This window comes from Coturnix japonica, chromosome 10 (assembly GCF_001577835.2).
Source record: "Coturnix japonica isolate 7356 chromosome 10, Coturnix japonica 2.1, whole genome shotgun sequence".
Classification (NCBI taxonomy): domain Eukaryota; kingdom Metazoa; phylum Chordata; class Aves; order Galliformes; family Phasianidae; genus Coturnix; species Coturnix japonica.
In genome coordinates, this window is record NC_029525.1 from 456,354 (window position 1) to 475,049 (window position 18,696).

The 18,696-nt window shown below is 50.2% G+C and overlaps 2 protein-coding genes across 3 annotated transcripts in view; one reads left to right on the forward strand and one right to left on the reverse strand.

Moving 5' to 3' along the window:
• On the reverse strand, nucleotides 1-8,463 carry LOC107318485 (dual oxidase maturation factor 1). Its single transcript, XM_015872337.2, has 7 exons — nucleotides 8,384-8,463; nucleotides 5,619-5,944; nucleotides 5,422-5,479; nucleotides 2,818-2,952; nucleotides 2,428-2,641; nucleotides 1,688-1,902; nucleotides 1-1,233 (listed from the first exon to the last, which is right to left on the reverse strand). Exons 2-7 carry the CDS (start codon nucleotides 5,763-5,765, stop codon nucleotides 1,028-1,030), a joined length of 975 nt encoding a protein of 324 aa, XP_015727823.1. The 5' UTR covers nucleotides 5,766-5,944; nucleotides 8,384-8,463; the 3' UTR covers nucleotides 1-1,027.
• DUOX2 (dual oxidase 2) overlaps nucleotides 3,104-18,696 on the forward strand; it is a 26,605-nt gene continuing 11,012 nt past the window's right edge. Inside the window, exons 1-12 of one of the 2 annotated variants that reach the window (XM_015872314.2) lie at nucleotides 3,104-3,314; nucleotides 12,176-12,267; nucleotides 12,878-12,961; nucleotides 13,393-13,557; nucleotides 14,404-14,591; nucleotides 15,561-15,762; nucleotides 16,224-16,390; nucleotides 16,463-16,523; nucleotides 16,629-16,725; nucleotides 16,859-16,946; nucleotides 17,638-17,737; nucleotides 18,449-18,612. In XM_015872314.2, the coding sequence (XP_015727800.1) occupies nucleotides 12,204-12,267; nucleotides 12,878-12,961; nucleotides 13,393-13,557; nucleotides 14,404-14,591; nucleotides 15,561-15,762; nucleotides 16,224-16,390; nucleotides 16,463-16,523; nucleotides 16,629-16,725; nucleotides 16,859-16,946; nucleotides 17,638-17,737; nucleotides 18,449-18,612 (1,380 nt within the window). In that variant the 5' untranslated portion in view covers nucleotides 3,104-3,314; nucleotides 12,176-12,203. Of the gene's footprint in view, nucleotides 3,315-8,410; nucleotides 8,523-12,175; nucleotides 12,268-12,877; nucleotides 12,962-13,392; nucleotides 13,558-14,403; nucleotides 14,592-15,560; nucleotides 15,763-16,223; nucleotides 16,391-16,462; nucleotides 16,524-16,628; nucleotides 16,726-16,858; nucleotides 16,947-17,637; nucleotides 17,738-18,448; nucleotides 18,613-18,696 lie in introns of those variants that run through there. The other variant, XM_015872312.2, reaches the window with a different exon arrangement.

The following is an 18,696-nucleotide window of genomic DNA, read 5'->3' on the forward strand; positions in this document are numbered from 1 at the left end:
TGTTTCCAAGAAGTAGTTTTCAGTAAAAAATCATTAAAACCAATAATTCTTGCCAGCAACAAATCACTCCAAAGCGACACAGATATCACATGACAGGAGAAAGTAACCTAATGAAGCAGTAAGAGTCCTTCTTCAGCATCCAGAGATGACTACCTCCTTGCACATGCCAACGGAAGTCTCACAGGGCCGGTGGGTTCAGTGCCAGAGCTCATCTTTTGTTTGCAATCATGTAACTTGATGCACTCAGTTTCTTACCTTGATACAGGCAGGCTGGGGCTGACTCAGGGCTGCATTTTGTGATAAGCCCAGCCAGTCCAAGTGTGCTCCACCTGGATGGAGCCCATCCAAGAGAATGGGTGTAATTACACTCTCCTCTCTCCCATCTTCCCAATGGCATCTTTTTGGTCCGTGTTGGGCTACTATTCTTATCTAATAAAACCCAAGTCTGAAAGTGAAAACAATCACATCACCACATTCCCACTGGCAAGCTCCTTAGAATGTTTGCTCAGTCTTTAATTCTGTAACTATCTTTTATACCCTGGCTCACACAGCATCCATCCTGGGGGAGTTTGGACCTGTGCCTGGCTTTACTAGGAACATCTAGAGGTCTACACTAGATGTCAGTGCTTGGGAAATACTGTGTTTGGTTGCTGGCTGTTGGAGTAGTGGGCACCCTCAAAGACAAATCTTACCAGTATGGGAAATCTCACCCACTGGTATGGGAACTGGCCATCAGAAACTCCCTGCACCAAGCTGTGGCAGGGCATAGAGCAGGAACAGGAGTTATTCCTCAGACAAGGATCTCCAGGTGAGTTTGCAGCTCAGGTTGCAGGTCTGAGCTATACTGCCTGTAGCCTGCAGAGGACAATCAGGGATTGCATAGGCAGTTCTGAGCAAGTCCTCATCCTAACATGGACTTGTGCACTCTTCCAAGGCAACTAGGTGGATAGATGAGTCTCAGAAGACATCAAGAAGTGTCTGTGCTCTGCACTCTTAGGCCCGCTTTCAGGTAACAAGTAGGAAAACTCTACTTTCTGATGTCATGAAGGGTAAGTTCGGAGGGTTGAGGAGGAGACAGTGTACTGTTCATGAACCGAAGGTTGACATACACTTCAGTCATCTCTTGATAGTCCTCTGCTTTGTCTTCACGGAGATCAAAGAAAGTTTTCAGTAGGTGAGAGTTGAAGTAGTGCAGTGCAACAACAGTGATTCCAGCCACAAAACAGATCAAGCCTGGAAAACAAAATGCTCTCCATGAGCAATCCTGTAAACATCAGTACATTTCCCAGCCCATATCCCTACTTCAATGGCACCCAACCAAGGGACACCTTCTCTTAAAGAAGATGGCCTTCCACTCCATGAGGTGGTTTCAGCTGCTTGTGCTGACCACCACAAAATCCCAGAACTTAAGTCTTAAAACCCAGACAATTGATCCCCAATTCTTTGCACTGCTGCAACTCAGGAGCTAAAAATCTCTTCACCACCGTCAAGACAGTGATGCTTCTCCCAGTTCTGCCAGCCCTCTGTGTAACTCTGCTGGGAGCTGTTGCATCAAGACACAGGGTAAGCCTAAACTGGGCTGCAATCTCAAGCTCCCTCACTTCCACTGGAGAGGAGAAAGCCCTGGGGTTCTTGCACACCCAGAGGGCACATGGTGGTGGGACCTAATGTAGCTTGATGTACTTACCTACTGCTAGTGTGAGCCAGAAAGATCCCCCATAGCCTATCTGCAGGGATGTGGTCCCAAATTGGATTGGGCACACAAGGGAGTTCCTCACAGTGGAGAAGGAGAGCAGTGCAAAAATCATAAAGGCCCCTGTGACCAGGATCATGTAGCCTCCATAGACTATGACGGGTGTGGAGAAGAGCATATTGGAGATGAGCCAAGTGCAAAAGGCCACCCTAGAGACAAGAGAAGACCAATGAACTATATGTACAAGTGCCACTGACTAGGATGCTCTACCTAAGGACTTCCAGGAGGGAGATCTGGGGTTTTGGTTGCACTGCATGAGGTCAAGAAGCTCTGTGGGCAGGCTGGGGTGATCCCTGGTCTCCCAGACTGAGCTGGGAGATATGTAATGCTCACACTGCCATGTCCAGAAAGCAAAAGCACAGATAGCATATCTACACCACCTCATCTCCCTAAGTGCAGTGCAGGGTAGACCACAGAGAGCAGCACATGGGACTGAGACACCTGTAGAAGTAGGTATGAGCTGTTTGCAGTATCTCTGAACTTGGTAGGTTACAAGGGAAGCCTTCAGCTGTGGTCCAGGAGCTTCTTGCACTGGGCCAGTAGTCTGAAAGCAGACCGCAGAGAGCCCCCTCCACACACATGGCTCTCCTTATAGCAACTTGCAATTGCCACCCACCACTCACCACCCTGACAGTCCTAGGAACAAGGCCACATCATTGCAGAGAAGGGCTCACCAGAGACTGGCTGATGTGTAGTGGCTGGAGATGCGGTACTGCCTGTGCACGTTGCAGGGGCTGTGTGTGGTGAACTTCTCCGCCACGTAGAGGATGGGGCTAGGCAGTCCCTTCTCCAGGCCTCCGCTATAGCTGTGGTCGTAGTCTGCATCGAAGCTCCAGGCAAAGTGCTCGTTGTAGTTGATGGTCTCATTGACCTGATTCACTGGGTTTCCTGCCAGAGGAAGAGGATTAAGGTCCTGCTGTGGCCCAGTAGAATGGGTACTGACAGCCAAGAGGTTGCCCAAGATCGTCTAGTAAAACCAAGGCTATCAAAAAAGCTCTCGGAGACCTCCTATGGCCGTGGTCTCAACAGAGCTGTGATTGAAGAGAAAGGGAAATAGCACTCACCCACCAGTGTGATGTTTACCCCTGCCAGGCCGATGTGCAGCCCGATGTCCACATTGACCATGGCGTGGCTGAAGGATTTGTAGGAGGTGTTTGCTGTCACCCAGCCGCTCTCCCAGTCCCCCGTGAACTGGACAACTGCCAGAAAGAGTTCCATTAGGGTTAAAGAGGGTTTGCTCCAGGGCTTTACTAAGCTCAGGGCAAGCACAAGCTGCTGCACTCCCACTGCAGCACTGCAAGGGAGTGTAAGAAGGGCAGGAGAGATGACTCAGCCAAAACGACATGCCACAACCAGCCTCCCACGCCCTGGCACAGCTCTTGTCCTCTCGCTCAGCATCCACTCCCTCGGTCCTGCAGGCGGGGAGAGCTGATCCCCACAACCTGAACCCACTTTGACCATCCTCTTCGGCACTTCCCCACACGCTCCCCACCATGGCAAGCACCGCATCCCTGGGGGACCAGGCTCAGAAATGAGCTCATTCCTCAGCCTCAGCAGCAGGGTGAGTTTCACTGCCATTATTAAGCTCTCTGATCACGCTGTTAGTGAATAATAAAAAGTCACTGGAGTTTTTGTCAAATAGAAATGGTGGAGAGGGGTGGTCAGTGCTGCCATTTCATCTGGGAGAGAAGGAACAACTGGAATCCTTTCCTATGTTTTTATGTGTTTTAAGTTTCTTTTCTGAAACACTTTCACTTTGCGATGGACTTAATTTTCTAGCAGTTATAATTAAGGGTGAGGACTGAACCTCAGGCTGCACAAGACCTTTCAAACCTGCCTGAGGGTAAGCTGGGTCAACTTGTGAGAGCACTGATCCAGCAGCAGCTCTGTATCTTGGCTGCAGCACTGAGTGTGCCTTGCTGCCTCTGGACAGAAATCCTGACTCTGGCTTTAAAACAATCAATTCTTCGTGCGTGCCCAAGCAGCACCTGGCTGCATCCCTGTCCAGAGAGCAGCGCTGGATGGCTCTCCAGGGCTGAGCGATGGCTGAACTGGTTCAGGCTGTGGAGCAAGCTGCTGTCCCCACCCCTCCACCAGCTGCAGCCCAGCATTTCTGGGAGCATCTCCCAGAGCCTGGACATTTCCAAGCAGAGGGTCACTGCAGGCAGACCAGGCCCTGCAACCCACATGTCAGAAAGCAGAGTGCTGTGGCCACTCACATTCTGGCTATGTTCTTCTATCCTCGAGTTGACCTAGGGCATATTTAGGTTGTGCCTCATCGTCTTGCTCCAAGAAGCTTTTTGCTATCTGCCCCGGCCTTTAATGCCTTTCCTTGGAGGGCTCCTGGACAGTTACCTTGATTTAGGGTCATGTTGCACTTCTCACCCATCATCCTCCCTCCCCTCCCTTCAGCTGCTGCTCATACACCCCACAGCTCTGTCCAAATCTGAGATGCCCACAGTCTGGACCCTGCTGCTTCCAAGTATCAGTCCCATTAATTACAGAAGATTTCTTGCTCTCTGCCCAATCAAATTCTCTCCTGCCTTGCTCCTTAGAAAGCCTCTACCCCCTACTTCCATCCTGACTCTATTTTGTTTTCTCTTGCTCACTCTACATCACTGCAAGGCTCCAAATTTTCTGGTTGCAGTCCAAGCTCCTTATCCACGCTCTTCTTGGCACTAGGCTGTGCAGCTGGAGGAACATGGAGCTCCTCAGTGACATTAGAACAGCCAAAGACTCAGAAGTGCACACGAGCACACCAAGTGCTCACAGCCCCTGTGCTGGGGTCAGTATTGGGACCAGCCCTGTTTTACATCTTTATTGGTGATTTGGGTGATGGGACTGAGTGCACCCTCAGTAAGTCTGCAGATGACACCAAGTTGGGAGGAAGTGCTGATCTGCATGAGAGCAGGAAGGCCCTACAGAGGGATCCAGACAGGCTGCATTGATGGGCTGAGGCCAATGGGATGAGCTTCAACACGACCAAGGGCCTGATCCTGTGTTTGGCCATAACAACCCCAAGCATTGCTACAGGTCTGGGGCAGAGTGGGTGGCAATCTGTGAGAGGAAAAGGATCCAGGGCTATTGTTCAGCACTCAGCTGAACTTGAGCCAGCAGCATGCCCAGGTAGCCAAGAAGTCCATCAGCATTCTGGCTTGTGTCAGAAACAGTGCAGCCAGCAAGAGCATGAAGGTGACCATCTCCTATAGTCAGCACTGTTGAGACTGCACCTCCAGAGCTGTGCTCAGTGTTGGGCCCCTCACTGTCAGCAAGACACAGAGGCCCTGGAATGTGTCCAGAGAAGGGCAACAGAGCTGTGAGAGCAGTGCTGCACTGTACCATGCTGCCCAGGGAGGTGGTGGAGTCACCATCCCTGGAGGTGTTCAAGAACCATGGAGATATGACAGTGAGGGACATGGTTAGTGGGCATGGCGGGGATGGGTTGACGGTTGGATGAGATGAGCCTAGTGATCCTTCCAACCGTAATGATTTTATGATTCAATGGTCCAAATGGTAAGGAAGCCCACCTGAGAGCTGCATTGCTGTTTTGTGCAGCAGGGGTAGGGGAACCAGCTCCTGCCAAGCCACCAATCATGCTGGACCCAGACTCTGCCCCAGGGCAAAATCTTACTCTCAGAACTGCCCTTGGAGGGGTGTGCAGCACTTACCAACAATCACTGCTCCCACCATCAGGCTGAAGAGAACACGAACCATCCAGTACAGTCTCTGTGTGGAGAGAGATGGGATGTCAGGCATGGAGAACAGCCCCTGGCTTTCCTCCTGCCTCACCCTGAGCCAGCCGGAGTCACCCTGGCATCCAAAACGAGGAGAGTGGATGCTTATCCCTGGGAGAAGGGTCACGCACCGCCCGTCCACGGATGCCTGGGATGATGAGCAGGAAGGTGGAAGCCAGTGTCAGGAAGATGATAACCACAATGATGGTGCTGACATCGAACACAAAACTCTTCCTCTGCTGTGTGTAGAAGGGGTAGATGCCATCAAAGAGAGTCATTTTGCACCTCCAGGAGATGGTGGGAGAGGTGGTCACAGCACAGGCCTCAGGCTGCCTCGTTGGCTTCTCCAGTCTGTGGTCACCAGTTCCAGTCTGTGGTCACCAGCTCAGCTCTGGAAGAACCAGCTGTGAAAGGATGGCCTCAATTTCTTGTTCCAGAGGGACAAGAAAATGTAACGCTGCAAGGAAATAAGCCCAGTGAAATACTGCCCAGCAGAGGAGTACCCAAAGCCCTCAGGGGTGGAGAGGAGGCGCCTGGCTCAGTGCTTAGCCAGGGCTCATGGCAGTGTGAGGAACCACAACCGTAGTTGTGGGGAGCAGCCCAAGCCCAGAAACCTGCTGAGCGGCTCCTCCCCAGGCAGAGCTGGGTATCCCCTTCCAGCTGATGTGACCAGAGCCTTCCACTTTGTGGAGTGCCCTTCCAGGAAGTCTGCAAGCCAGCAGGCACTGCTCCTCTGAGCTGGAACATGCAGCATTCATCCAAAATGACAAGGAATCACTGAGAATGTTAACTTCACAGAAGCAGAATTATCCCAGCCAGGGGCACCAACACCAAGCAGAGCATACCCACCACCTCCATTTCTACTCTCACTCCTCAGAGGCTTTTCCCGGGAACTGCAAAGTACAGTCTTGGGATATGGGTCCAAGAACACAAGGCACTGGAGCATGTAAGCATCAGGAACAAACATCGAGGTGTAGCAGACTGAGCTACATGAGACCAAGCAGCAGACGACCTGTGCAATTCCCATTGATTACTTTCAACTCCCACTAACGCTTCAGTCCTAGCAATTACAGATCTTCCATTTCTGGATTAGATCTTTTCCACTAAAACCAATTACATGCTTTGTCCTTTCATTTTCCTTATTTAATAGCATCTCTGTATGCAACTACCCTGGGAAGTCTTCAGAAGTCAGGGAATGCCAGAGCTAATATGACTCATGATCAAATATAATTTCATTCTGTCCCTGCATGGAGGAGTTTATTTTATTCTTACTTTCTGAAAACAATAATAATCATATTTTTAGGTAAGATCCAACCCAAAGCAATTCAGCCACAAAAGTGTGAGTCTCAAATCCCCTGAAGTGGGAGGGAATTGCACTAAGAGTCTTAAATCAGTTTCTTGGGGGCAGCAATACTTTGTTTCAGAATACCTCTCCATCAAGAAACAGAGACCATTATAGCAAACAATTTAACAGACACTTGGTTTTGCAAGGAAATTGCCTGGCTCACATCTGCTCCAGCTCTCATCTGGACACTCAGTTCCAGAGTAACAGAGCCACCAAGCATACTTACAGAGCTCAGCTTGCATTGTTTGGCTGTAACTGTTCCAACATATTTCCCTGGACAGCTAAGCACAGAGATGGCCAGCCTTGCAGAACCATTGCCACTTGGATTACCTGACAAGAAGGAGCTGTAACTGAGTTCCAATATTAGGTTGAATAATACCCTCCAGTCAGAGGGTTCCATCAAACATGCACACAGAGTCTATAGTCTGAGATAGGAGTCTATAAGAGCAGAAATAAACAACTCATTTAGACTACAGCTAGTCAAATCCTGATGGCTTGAATGTCACTCTTCCCACTACATCTTTGGCCTGACTTCAAAAAGTGCCTGAAGGAAAGGAATGCTTTCCCTAACTGCATCCACCAAAACGCAACCCTTTGCCAATTAAAATAAACCACAAGCAGCAAGTAAGAACTGAAAACACAGCACATAATGTGGAAAATGTTTCCATTTTGATCTAACTTTAACCTTCAGACAGTATCAAAGGATGCCTGCATTTCTTCTACACTTCTGAGAGCAGTTTTGGGGGGAGTTTTCAGGGAAATGGTGCTTTCTGTTGCTGCCAGCCCAACCATGCTCACTTGAATTCCTGCAAAGACGACCAATTCCCTGGTATTTTCACATCTTTTAAGTGGAAAACTGGGACCTGCAGCTCAGAAGAAATGGAAGTTTCTGCACCTTGGAAAGCATCATCCAATGCAGAAGCACACATGCAGCCCCAGAGCCCCTGCCATCTCCTCTGTTTGTGTGCAGAGGTTAAAAGATGAAAGATTTCTTCAAGGAAGAGTTCAGTCATTTAGTAGAAATTGACATTTTAAAAAACAAGTTTATCTTCTGTCTGTACTGGCAAGGGTGAAGGGCCAGGGAGGAAGAATGTTGGAACCTTAGCAGTTTCCACTGACAGAAATCATATTTCCCTGCCATAGAATGTGTCAAGCTGCAAGTCCAGTCCAAACTTTGCAGCAGAGTCAACAGCAATCCTAGATTGTGTTGCTGAGAGCTGCAGATTGGTATTTCCCACTAAAACTTCCAGGGCCATTCCTCACCCTTGGAAACTGAGCAATGCTGCAGTTCAGGGATGGAGATATTTATTTTCCCACCCTTGGAAGAGGGTCAAAACGAGATAAGGAATAACTGAATTTAGGGCAGCGATTCGTCCTTTCCTCCCCACGCTCACCTAGCCGGGAGCCGTATAACCGCGCGGGGGGCTCCCGCTCCCCGGAGCTCGAGAAGGGCTGCGGGCGGATCGGGGCGCCCCATGGGAGCGGCGGTGGCGGGCAGCGGGACTTGGGCGGGGCGGCGCGGGGCGCGGCAGCCGTTCTGCAGCTACTTACCTGCTGGCGGCGGCAGTAGCGGCGGCTCTTGGGTGGCACCGTCCCGCGCACGGTTCTTATAGGCGGCGGCGGGCGCGGAGCGCTATGTAAATGCCGGCACGGCCCGCCCCGCCGCACTGCCGTGTGCACCGCCGGACAGGTGAGTGCCCCGAGTCCTGTCCTCCCCTGCGTGGGGGAAAAGGGGGTGTTGGGGGTCGCTGCCTGCGCGGAGGGCAGAGAATCGGTTCCACGCGTGACTCACGTGCGCGGGGGGTTGGATGGTGCTGGACATCTGTGTCCAATGTGGAGTCTGAGGGATCGGAGCTCTGCTTATCCTTGCCTGCGTGGGGTCTGAGAGATCCGGGATGCTCCTGTCCCCTCTGCATGGGGGGAGATAAGGTTTGTGGCTGTCTGTAGGGAGTGGCGAGGTCAAAGGGTTGTGCTACTCCTTGCTCTTCTTGCATTGAGGACACTGCGTGAAGGGGACTATGCATGTCCCTGCTTGTGTAGTGAATGGAAGGGGTTGGGCCACACATTTTGTGCCAACTTGATGGACAGGGTGGGATGGGGACATGGCTCCCCACCTTGTTGAGCTCCTAGTGGCTAGGCCACTGGTGTCATTTCCTGCTTAGGGAATGGTGAAATGGGCCTATATGTCCCTTTCTGCATGGGGACTAAGGGATGTGGGCTAATGCCCTGGTCTGCTTGGAGCACTCACCTGTATGGGGCACTGGGGAGGTTGGTCCCTGCCTGCATGGAGGACTTGGGATGTTAGTGTTGTGGGTGTCCATACCTGTGTGAGGGCAGAGTGGGATGGGGTCAGGCATGTCTCCCTCCTGTCTCCTGTGTGATGCAATGGAGCCACGCGTATCCCTGTATGTGAGGGTTTGCAGCTATAGAATAGGGTACGCACAGGACATGGAGTTTGGGTTATGCATGTCTGTGTCTTGTGTGGGCACAGGGCACTATGTGGGCAGGTAGGAACCCCAAGGGATTTATGTCTCACCTGAGGAGGGAATGTCTAATGTACACCGTGGTGGCACTGGAGCATGTGGTCCCAAGAGTGTTCCCAGGTGGGACCAATCCCTGTGTGAATGTCATCCACAGTGTGTTCCCAGCTTTGTTGTTTTCAGGATAACATCCAAGGCCAGAGAGATGCAGCCTGACCCCAAACCCCAGTGCTGGCTGGCTAAGTGTCAGTCCCTCAGTCTGTCCCACCAGCATGGCAGGGGAACCAAGAAAAGAATCTGTGACTAACTGGGACCATAGGGATCAGGCTCCAGGCTTCACAGGTGCCTTGAATTTGCTCTTTTCTACCTACATGATAACACTTAGCCGTGCCACAGGGCTGCCACTTCTCCAAGATGCTGATGGGCCTCATAGTCCTGGCAGACACATGGCTCTGGAAAGGCCTCCGGGGATGTTTAGAGGATCTGACTTGGGGGGAGCCAAATCTGCTGAGATCAGGTGGAGCTGGATTCCCAGCTGTGGGAGGAAGCCGCATGCTTGTGTTATCTGCATCAGGGTTTCAACATACTCAGAGGGATGTAGAAGTTCAGTTTTAGGCCACAGGTTTCCTCTCTGATGGGAGAAGACTGGACTGAGGAAGCTGATCTTTGCTTCCATCGGGTGCAGATAGAGGGAGTAGTTTTCCCAAGGCAGCACAGGGTATCTGTGGAACAGCAAAGCCTGGAGGGCTCATCAGACCTTGAAAACCTTCTGGTATGTTTTACAAGTCTTTGGAACCAAACCTGGAAATCTTTCAATCAACAAACTGCTCCATGGGCTTCCAAGGCTGCTCTCAATTTCATTATGTCAGAGAAACCACTGGGTAGTTTGGGAGGCTTGGAGGCACTTGTGAAAAGAGGAGGATCTTTCTGGAGAAGCCAGGCAACTGGTCCTCAACTCATGGAAATCATCCCAGGAAAGAGTGGGGAAGGAGAACTGGGGACAGCTGAGTACTGCTCTTGGGAGATCCATCTTCCTTGGACATGGGGTACCGAGCTTAGATGTGTGTCTTCCCCTTTTTGAGGATATTCTGTAAGGATTGATGTCACTCAGCCTTGCCTTTGAAGGGGTTCCCAGCAATGGCTGGAGAAAGACAGACAGGAGGCACATGTCAGTGCCCCCCATGCCCACACAGTCCAAGTTCTGCTGTGAAGAAATGTTCCTAGGAAAGAGAGATTGCACTTGAGGATTGGCTGGGAGAGATACACTCTAGATATGATAATAATTCATGGGAAAGCGCAGAGGTAATGGAAAGGCATGACAGGGAAGTTTCACACTGATGGAAAAGAGTGCATGGTCCAGGATTCTATCAGCCAACCTACTGCTTGGATCAAGGCAGACACATTGATTGTATCATACTGGCCTTGACTCCGTCTGCCCAGGGCTGGAAGTTCTTCAAGGCCTCCCCAGAGTCTGGGATGGACTGGGTGATAAGAGATAAGAAGTACACGAGAGCGAGCCTCTTGTCTCTTGTCTGAATCAAGAGTAATTCCCTTAGCTGAGAAAATGAGAGGTATGCTCAGAGACGGAAGGGATTCTCAAAATTATTTTCTCTCGCGCTCAGTGTGAACAAGCAAGGGGAAAGGAACAGGTGCTGTGCTGTACCTACGGTGTTGTGCTTTGGGTCATGGCTTCATGCCACATTTTCTGACTTTGGTAGATCTTCACTTTCAGGCCTCAGCTGTAGATGAGGGTTGTGACTCTGTAAACTGTGGGTAAGCAGGAGAGAAATCTAGCAGGAGACAAATCACGTGGTGATGGTGAATGGGTTCTGCCGCTCCTGGCACTCCAGAGATCTCTGATGGCAGTGCATTAATTCAGGTTTCTATGCCGCGTTCACAACCTGGAAATAAGTATCCAACTTCACAAGTGCAATTAACAACAAATGGTAAATCTCAGCCCACTTCATCAGGCATGTTGATAATATGCTTACTGACGTAGGCATTATAATTGTGCCACAGATAATAATCGGAGTCGTATCCAAGTTTGGTATTCCTGTGCGTGGAAAACTGGTGGCAGCATTATATCATTTGTGATTTTAAAAAAGGATAATTTTTGCTGTTTATGGCTAGGAATCCCTCTGTACAGTCAGATGTTGGCCAAGAATTTGAAGGTTCATGTCCCGTTGGTGACATTTGCTCTGGTTTCAGGGTCTTTGTGGGAATTAACATAGTAAGGCGTCACAAGAAAGACTGGTCCCAAGGGTGTCTTCAAGCATTTGTAAGAAGATAAACTGAGAAGTGACACAGAGTTACCTGCAAATTTAGCACATTTTGAGGCACCTGACTGCATGCTGTAGTTGTTCCATTGTGTCCACAGCTTAGTTTTGTTTGGATAAAACAATGTGAGTGCAGAGAAACCAGTGGTTTAAATGTCTGTTTCTGTAAGGATGAGCTTATTTGTATTAACTGAGTTGGCAGAGCTTAAGACCGTGGATAATGAACTTATAACCTACAGTTGGGGCTACCTGGTCCTGCTTCAGCAGAAGGACCATCTCAGGCCAGGTTGATAGGCACCCTGCTTCCTTCCTACAGCCCAAATTGGGTAGTACTGATGATGGATGGCAGTAGTAAACACTACAAGAGGGAGTCATACAGACAGTATGGTCTGTAGATCATAGGATCCCAGAATTACTTAGATTGGAGAAAACCTCTAAGGTGGTCAAGTCCATCTATTAATTTAGCATGGCCAAGTCTGCCACTAAGCCATGTCCCTGAGCACTATATCTGCGCATCTTTTAAATACTTCCAAGGATGGTGCCTCCTGGAGAAGCCAGCTCTAGCTCATTTCTCATCCTATTTGCAGATTGCTTCTTCAGGGGACCCAGAGGCAGATGCAGCACACAGAGATGATGCTGAGTTTGACAGTGGTTCTACTGATGTCGTGGACCTTGGGTGGTAAGAACAGTTTCTGGGAAGGGTGTCCAAGGGCAGAGCCTGGATACAGCAGAGTTTCAGGTGTTACTTTATCGGAGGGAAGATGATTCATTTTGTGAGGAGCTAAGAAAATGGAGCAAGATCCTGAGTATGTGGAGCCAGCAGTCTTGGAGACTCCTCTATTGCTCTGTGTGAGTGCACAGCTTGTAACCAGGAAAAGGAGCTTCTTCCTAGTGTGATGAACATTAACAGAGGTAAAACAAGGCGCATGCTTATTGGTATAGGTTGATAGTTAATACACAGTGCAAAGAGGAGAGCGTAACCCCAGGTGGTGAGAAGTAAGAGAGGATTTTTGGCATGGAGAGGAGAAAATGAAGATCATTTGAGAGCAGAGTGGTGGGAGCCAGAAATCATATGCATTGATTTAGAAATATCAGGATCCCAACCATTAATTTCTGCTTCATACATAGATAATTCCTCAGAAGAGGGCAAAACTTCTCAAAATACCTGTTTGTACAGAAGGTTTCAGAAAGAATATGGGGAAAATATAACAGCATAATATGATTTTATAGTGGAAACGCTCTTTCCATGCATTATTTTGCTGCTCACCATGTAGGTTTGTCTCTTCCAGGAGCCCAGAAGAACATCCCCTGGGAGGTGCAGCGCTATGATGGCTGGTACAACAACCTGCAGCACCACAGCCGCGGCTCAGTGGGTGTGTGCCAGGGCTGGGGATGGCAGTGGAGGGTCTTTTCAAACCCTTTGGTGTGAAGTCAGGGTGTTTCTCAGCCCCTCTGGCTGTTCCCTCCTGATTTCTGCAGTGCAAGCAATAGCTGTGCTTACACATGATTGCATAGTCAAGGCAGGCAGCTCAGTATCACTCCAGTTACTACATGCAGCACACCACTAAGCTCTCACATAAAGCAAAGGGATTGCAGAGGGAGAGGAGAAGGACAACAGGAAGGGAACATGCCCACACAGGATCTCTCTTCATTTTATAAGGACTCCCAGTGTTGCAAGAAACACTGGGAGTAGGCCTTGGTACCAAAACTGTCTGTGTCCTTCTATCTCTTTCTTCTTGTACCTTCACACACATGGGTGTACCCTGCTTCTGGGTGCTGTTGGACCCATGCTCTGGTGTCACAGGTTCCCGGTTTCTGCGTCTCCTGCCGGCCAACTATGCAGACGGTGTCTACCAGGCCCTTCAGGAGCCCCATGTACCCAATGCTCGCCAACTCAGCAACACGGTGGCACAGGGACCTTCTGGGCTGCCCTCCAAGAGAAACACAACTGTGCTGGCTGTATTCTTTGGTAAGAGCTGGGAACTGCCAAGGAGGGGAAGACATTTGTTTCTCATGCCCCCAGATGGTACATCAGAGCTCTCCTCATACCCGCTGCTTCAGTTCAAGCCCACATCCTAAAGGCAGAACCTTGCTTGTTGCCCTACCAAAATGCTGTCCATGTGTCATACAACAGGCATGAAGTTTTGGTGACCTTTGACAAATACCGATATTTGTCACTTAGAAACTTCCTCATTTGTTTTAGCAGTAGAGTTATCTGATTGTAAAACAACTGACAGATCTGATAAGAGCCGCATGGTGTGTGGTTGCTGGGCAGAAGTGCTACAAGCCAGAGCAGTTTCTGCTGTTGCTCCAGAGGGGTCTGGAGTCCCTGGGAGCTGCTGGCTCACTGAGGAACAGGCTGAAATTGTCAGAGATGTGGAGACAAATCAGATTCACGCAGCTCAAAGTTCTTATAGGTCCCCAGATGGCTTCATGGGGGTGCTCAATGCTGAGATGAGCCATTGGAGGGGTAGACATTGGTGTGGTACCATTTAGCTTCTCCTTGGAGGCACATTTTCCCATTCCACTAAAGCTCAAACAGGCCAAGAGTCACTGAGCTCAACCTCAGAAGCAACCACTGGTCTTTTGAAGGACATCAGCGAGGGGGAGTTCAGGGAAGTAATGGCTGAGCATTGCTCCTGGAAAAACAGTGGCCTGCAGATGGTCTCTGAACTTCTGTCTGAGTTCCTCCACCCCAGTCCATGAATACACTTTCCTTACTCATGAGGTCTAACCAGGAGTACCTGGAGCATCATCTATTCCAGGTGCTGGTGACCGTCATCCCAACAACTGCCCATGTTTGGTTCTCTGGCAGGTTTCCACGTGCTTTCAGACATCCTGGGGACAGAGAAACCTGGCTGTCCTGCGGAGTTTCTGAACATCCACATCCCAGAGGGGGACCCTGTGTTTGACCCTGCAGGCACTGGAGATGTTGTCCTGCCCTTCCAGCGTATCCACTGGGCACTGGAGACTGGGCAGAGCCCCAATAGCCCCCGAGAACAGGTAGGAGATTGCATTTCCTTTTCCCTTCATTTTTCAGCTAAATTCATCTTTATCTGGAGTTTGAGTTTATGGCGTTTCCAAAGAAAAGGGCAGCACTTTCTCAGGTGTCTGAAACTGCAATTGTGAAACCCAAAGCACAACCTGCAAGGTGCTGGTTTTCATGGAGCGATAACTGTGGTTACTCAAGATTAGTGCTTTTTTGGCCAGAAGAAAACTTGGTTACTCTAGATCTGTCTAACTTTAATGCACATTTAAGTGTCTTGTATGCTTTAGAGAGAGCAGAAGAGAAAGTATAAAGGAGCAGTTCTCAATCTTCCTTGTCTATTGGAGTTTTTGTTGCATCAAAATAAGCGTAGATAAGTCTGCTGGTACTGAATAAGAGTGGTCTCTAGCTGGTGAAACAAATGATAACCAGGACCTTTTAATGATAAAGAATTTCAGTACCAGATTTCTACACTCAGACCACTGTAGGTAATTAGTAATTAAGACATGTAATTTAGGTAACTCTTCAATAAAGTATCATGAAAATGAGTACTGTCATAAGGCTGTAAAGCTTCTGGGTTTCCATGAATGTCTCCATGTTCTGCAGAGCTGGATACATTCCAGTCAGTGTGCTGTGGGTTTCTTTTTTTTTCATTCTGGAGTGTTTCCCAACAAAAATTGCTGAAGCAAAACTGCCCTGCCCTACCTAAACCTTTCTCATGACAAAGCATGATGAGACCAGATTAGCAGGTCACATTTTAAGCAGTTTCAGGCCTTAGAAGAATGAAAACTTCTGCATGCTTTCAAAAGATAAAGCATTCCTGCAGGAATTAGTCCATCAGATTGCACAGGAATTGGCTGTGATTGTATTTGTACCCTGGTTATTCTTGCTAAAACAGGGGATGGGGTGTCTTGCAAGACCAGACAGGTCAGGATGTGACTTTTCAGATGTCTTGCACCTTATGACACCCACTGTTCTCACCCTAGACCAATGAGGTGACAGGCTGGCTGGATGGCAGCTCCATCTATGGCCCTTCACATTCCTGGAGTGATGCCCTGCGGAACTTCTCAAATGGACAGTTGGCATCGGGACCAGGAGGGCACGTCCCCAGGGAGACAGATGGGAAGGTCCCCATGTGGAAAGCTCTGGATCCGTCCACCGGACAGGGTGGCCCTCGTGGAATCTACGGTAAGGGACAATCTGCAGCTTCCTCAGTGGTTGTCTCATGGTCACCCCAGCTGTGGGAGAGAAGGTAGCGTCCTAGACTGAGGGGGAGAAAGATGAGCTGTGAACTGAAGGTACTGTGTCCCCTTTGGGTCATTTCCCATAGACTGGCAGGTGCTCATGCCTCAGATTTGAAACCATCCCCTGTTGGGAAAGGGGATACAGACAATAAAAACAGTCTCAGCTTGCCTTGAATTCCGTACTCGCCTTATCCCTGCTCTGTGCTTCAGGCCCATGCTGCCCACTTGCTCACATCCACAGGGAGAAACAGTGAGGGGAAAAGAGCAGGGGGCAAGGGAGGCTGGGATTCAGCCATGGGGCTGGGGGCTTCTTAACCATGGATATGGTAAGCCCCTGGATGGTGAGCAGGAGGTGAAGGTGTGAGTCTCTCCATCCCACTCTGATGTCTCTGGTGGCTCTTGCAGACCTGGGGAATGCCTGGGGAAACGAGAACCTCTTCCTGCAGGCCATGAGCATTGCTTGGTTTCGATACCACAACTACCTGGCTTCAGAGCTGGCCAAGAATCACCCTAGCTGGTCTGATGAGGATATCTTCCAGCACGCTCGCAAGAGGGTCATTGCCACCTTCCAGGTGAGGGACAGGACCTTGTGGTCCCTAGTGTTTTCCTTGATCTTGTCTCTGACCTGGCTCCCTGTGCCCTAGAGCATTGTGCTGTATGAGTGGCTGCCAGCGCTGCTGGGGACACCTGTTCAAGACTACACAGGTAAGAGTCACAGTGGGCAATGGGGCAAGGGAGCTTGGGGTCAGGGCTCCATCTCCTTTCCCTCCATCTTGGGTGCTGGATCCATCCATTACTGCCTCCCTGCAGGCTACCAGCAGCATATGGACCCCAGCCTCTCACCAGAATTTGTGGCAGCAGCAAGGATCTTCCTTGCCACCATGGTGCCACCAGGTGCCTACAAGAGGTAGGAAAAGCATGAAGGCCAGAAAAGGGAACACCCAAGCTTGAGTCATGTCTGGGGAGAATCCCTGCCTGGCCCCAGCCTGGGGACATCACTGGCCAGGGTCTAAGTCTCCAGCCCTTCTCTGATGTCTTAGGGACCCCAAATGCCATTTACGAAATGTGTCCAACTCCGGTGGTCCATTTCCAGTGGTGCGGCTCTGCAACAGCTACTGGAGCAGAGAGGTATGGAGAAGGATTCCAAGCATGTGTTAGAAGTTCTGTTTCCCCATGGACTGTCTTTTCCTTGGGAGGAGTCATTTCCCACAAAGGGAAGGGACCTATTGTCCCTTCAGCTGATGAGGTCAGGGATGTGAGGACAGAATCTGTTCTGGGCACAGAGTCAGAACAGTCTGCAGAGTGGTTACTGTTGTGAGAGTGCTGGACTGAAGCTGCTCTGCCTCTTATCCCCTTCTTTGGGCTTATTTTCTAGCTTGATCTGTTCTGATTCCTGTTCAGCTCTGGTGGTGGTGGCAGGATCACTTTCATGCTAACTGCTACTGGTCTGATTGTGCCCCAAGGCTCTGCAGGAGGACACGTGCCATAGCCAGGAAAATCCACTAGTTGCTTGGGTTGGTGGTGGGCTTACCCTAGGCTTCATTCAGTGCTTTATATTATGGAGGACTGCACAGGGGGTGAAAGGGAAACTGGGCACAGTGTATGATAGAGTAAGCAAGGAGTGTGAGATCCTCCTCATCCAGACATACCCAGATGCCTTCTTCAGGTTCAGCAGGCTTAGATCTCAAGGTTAAAGTGATGCAGGGGAGATGAACCTGGAAGACCCATAGGTTCCCTTTGTCCTTCGGGTGCTGGGTTCAGGGATGTGGGGCTTCTCTACGTCCTTTGATCTGAGAGGAATCACCTAATCTTCCCTCAGAGCACTGGGATGCAGCAGGAAGATGTGGATGACCTCCTGCTGGGGATGAGCTCGCAGATTGCGGAACGGGAGGACAGCATTGTGGTGGAAGATCTCCAAGGTCTGCACTCCCATACACCCAGGTGGCACGTTGTGGGGCTGTGTGTGGGCTGAGGTGGGGAGGATGATCCCATCACGCGCAGACCAGATTCAGCCCTGTGCAGGGCATGCTGACCACAGCACTCTGGCCTTCTTCACAAGAGCATGGTGCTGGTCCCCATGTTCATTTCCAGGGAAGGATGTTGAAGGGTCTGGAGCACAAATCCTGTGAGGAGAGGCTGAAGGAGCTGGGATTGTTAAGTCTGGAGAAGAGGAGGGTCAGGGGAGACCTCATTGCACTCTACAACTTCCAGAAGGGAGGTTGTGATGAGGAGGGGTTTGGCCTCTTCTCCCAGGCAACAAACAGGACCTGAGGAAATGGCCACAAGTTGTTCCAGAAGAGGTTTAGATTAAACATAAGGCAAAGCTTTTTCTCTCAGACAGTGGTCAGGCACTGGAATGGCTGCCCAGGGAGGTGGTGGAGTCGCCATGCCTGGCAGTGTTCAAGAGGTGTCTGGATGAGGAGCTATGAGAGCTGGTTTAGTGGCTTTTGGTAGCGATGGTAATGGAAGGATAGTTAGACTAGATGATCTTGTAGGTCCTTTCCAACCTTGTGATTCTATGATTCAGCATGGCCTATGGCAGAGAGACGAGGCCTGCCAGGTGCCCAGTACAGCTGAGGTTGCCACATTAGCTCTGCCATAGCATCACACTGATTTGATTCCACCTGTAGATTACTGGTATGGCCCTCTGAAGTACTCCCGTACTGACTACGTGGCCAGCTGGCTGCAGCGTGGGCGAGACCTCGGCCTGCCCACCTACAACCAGGCTCGGGAGCGGTTTGGGTTGAAGCCTCTGCAGGACTGGACAAAACTTGACCCACACTCTCAGCAAAAGGTAACGGGAAGCTGGTTTGGATGCAGAAGCCATGTGTGTTGGAGCACCTCGGGGCCTTCTAAGCTGTAGGTGGCTTCTCCAGCA

Coding starts and splice junctions, on each gene's coding strand:
- LOC107318485 (XM_015872337.2), bottom strand. CDS start 5,765: ATGACTCTCTTTGATGGCATCTACCCCTTCTACACACAGCAGAGGAAG. Junction 5,480..5,618: donor CAGGCATCCGTGGACGGGCG/GTGCGTGACCCT, acceptor CTCTCCACACAG/AGACTGTACTGGATGGTTCG. Junction 2,953..5,421: donor GGTGGGAGCAGTGATTGTTG/GTAAGTGCTGCA, acceptor TCTTTCTGGCAG/TTGTCCAGTTCACGGGGGAC.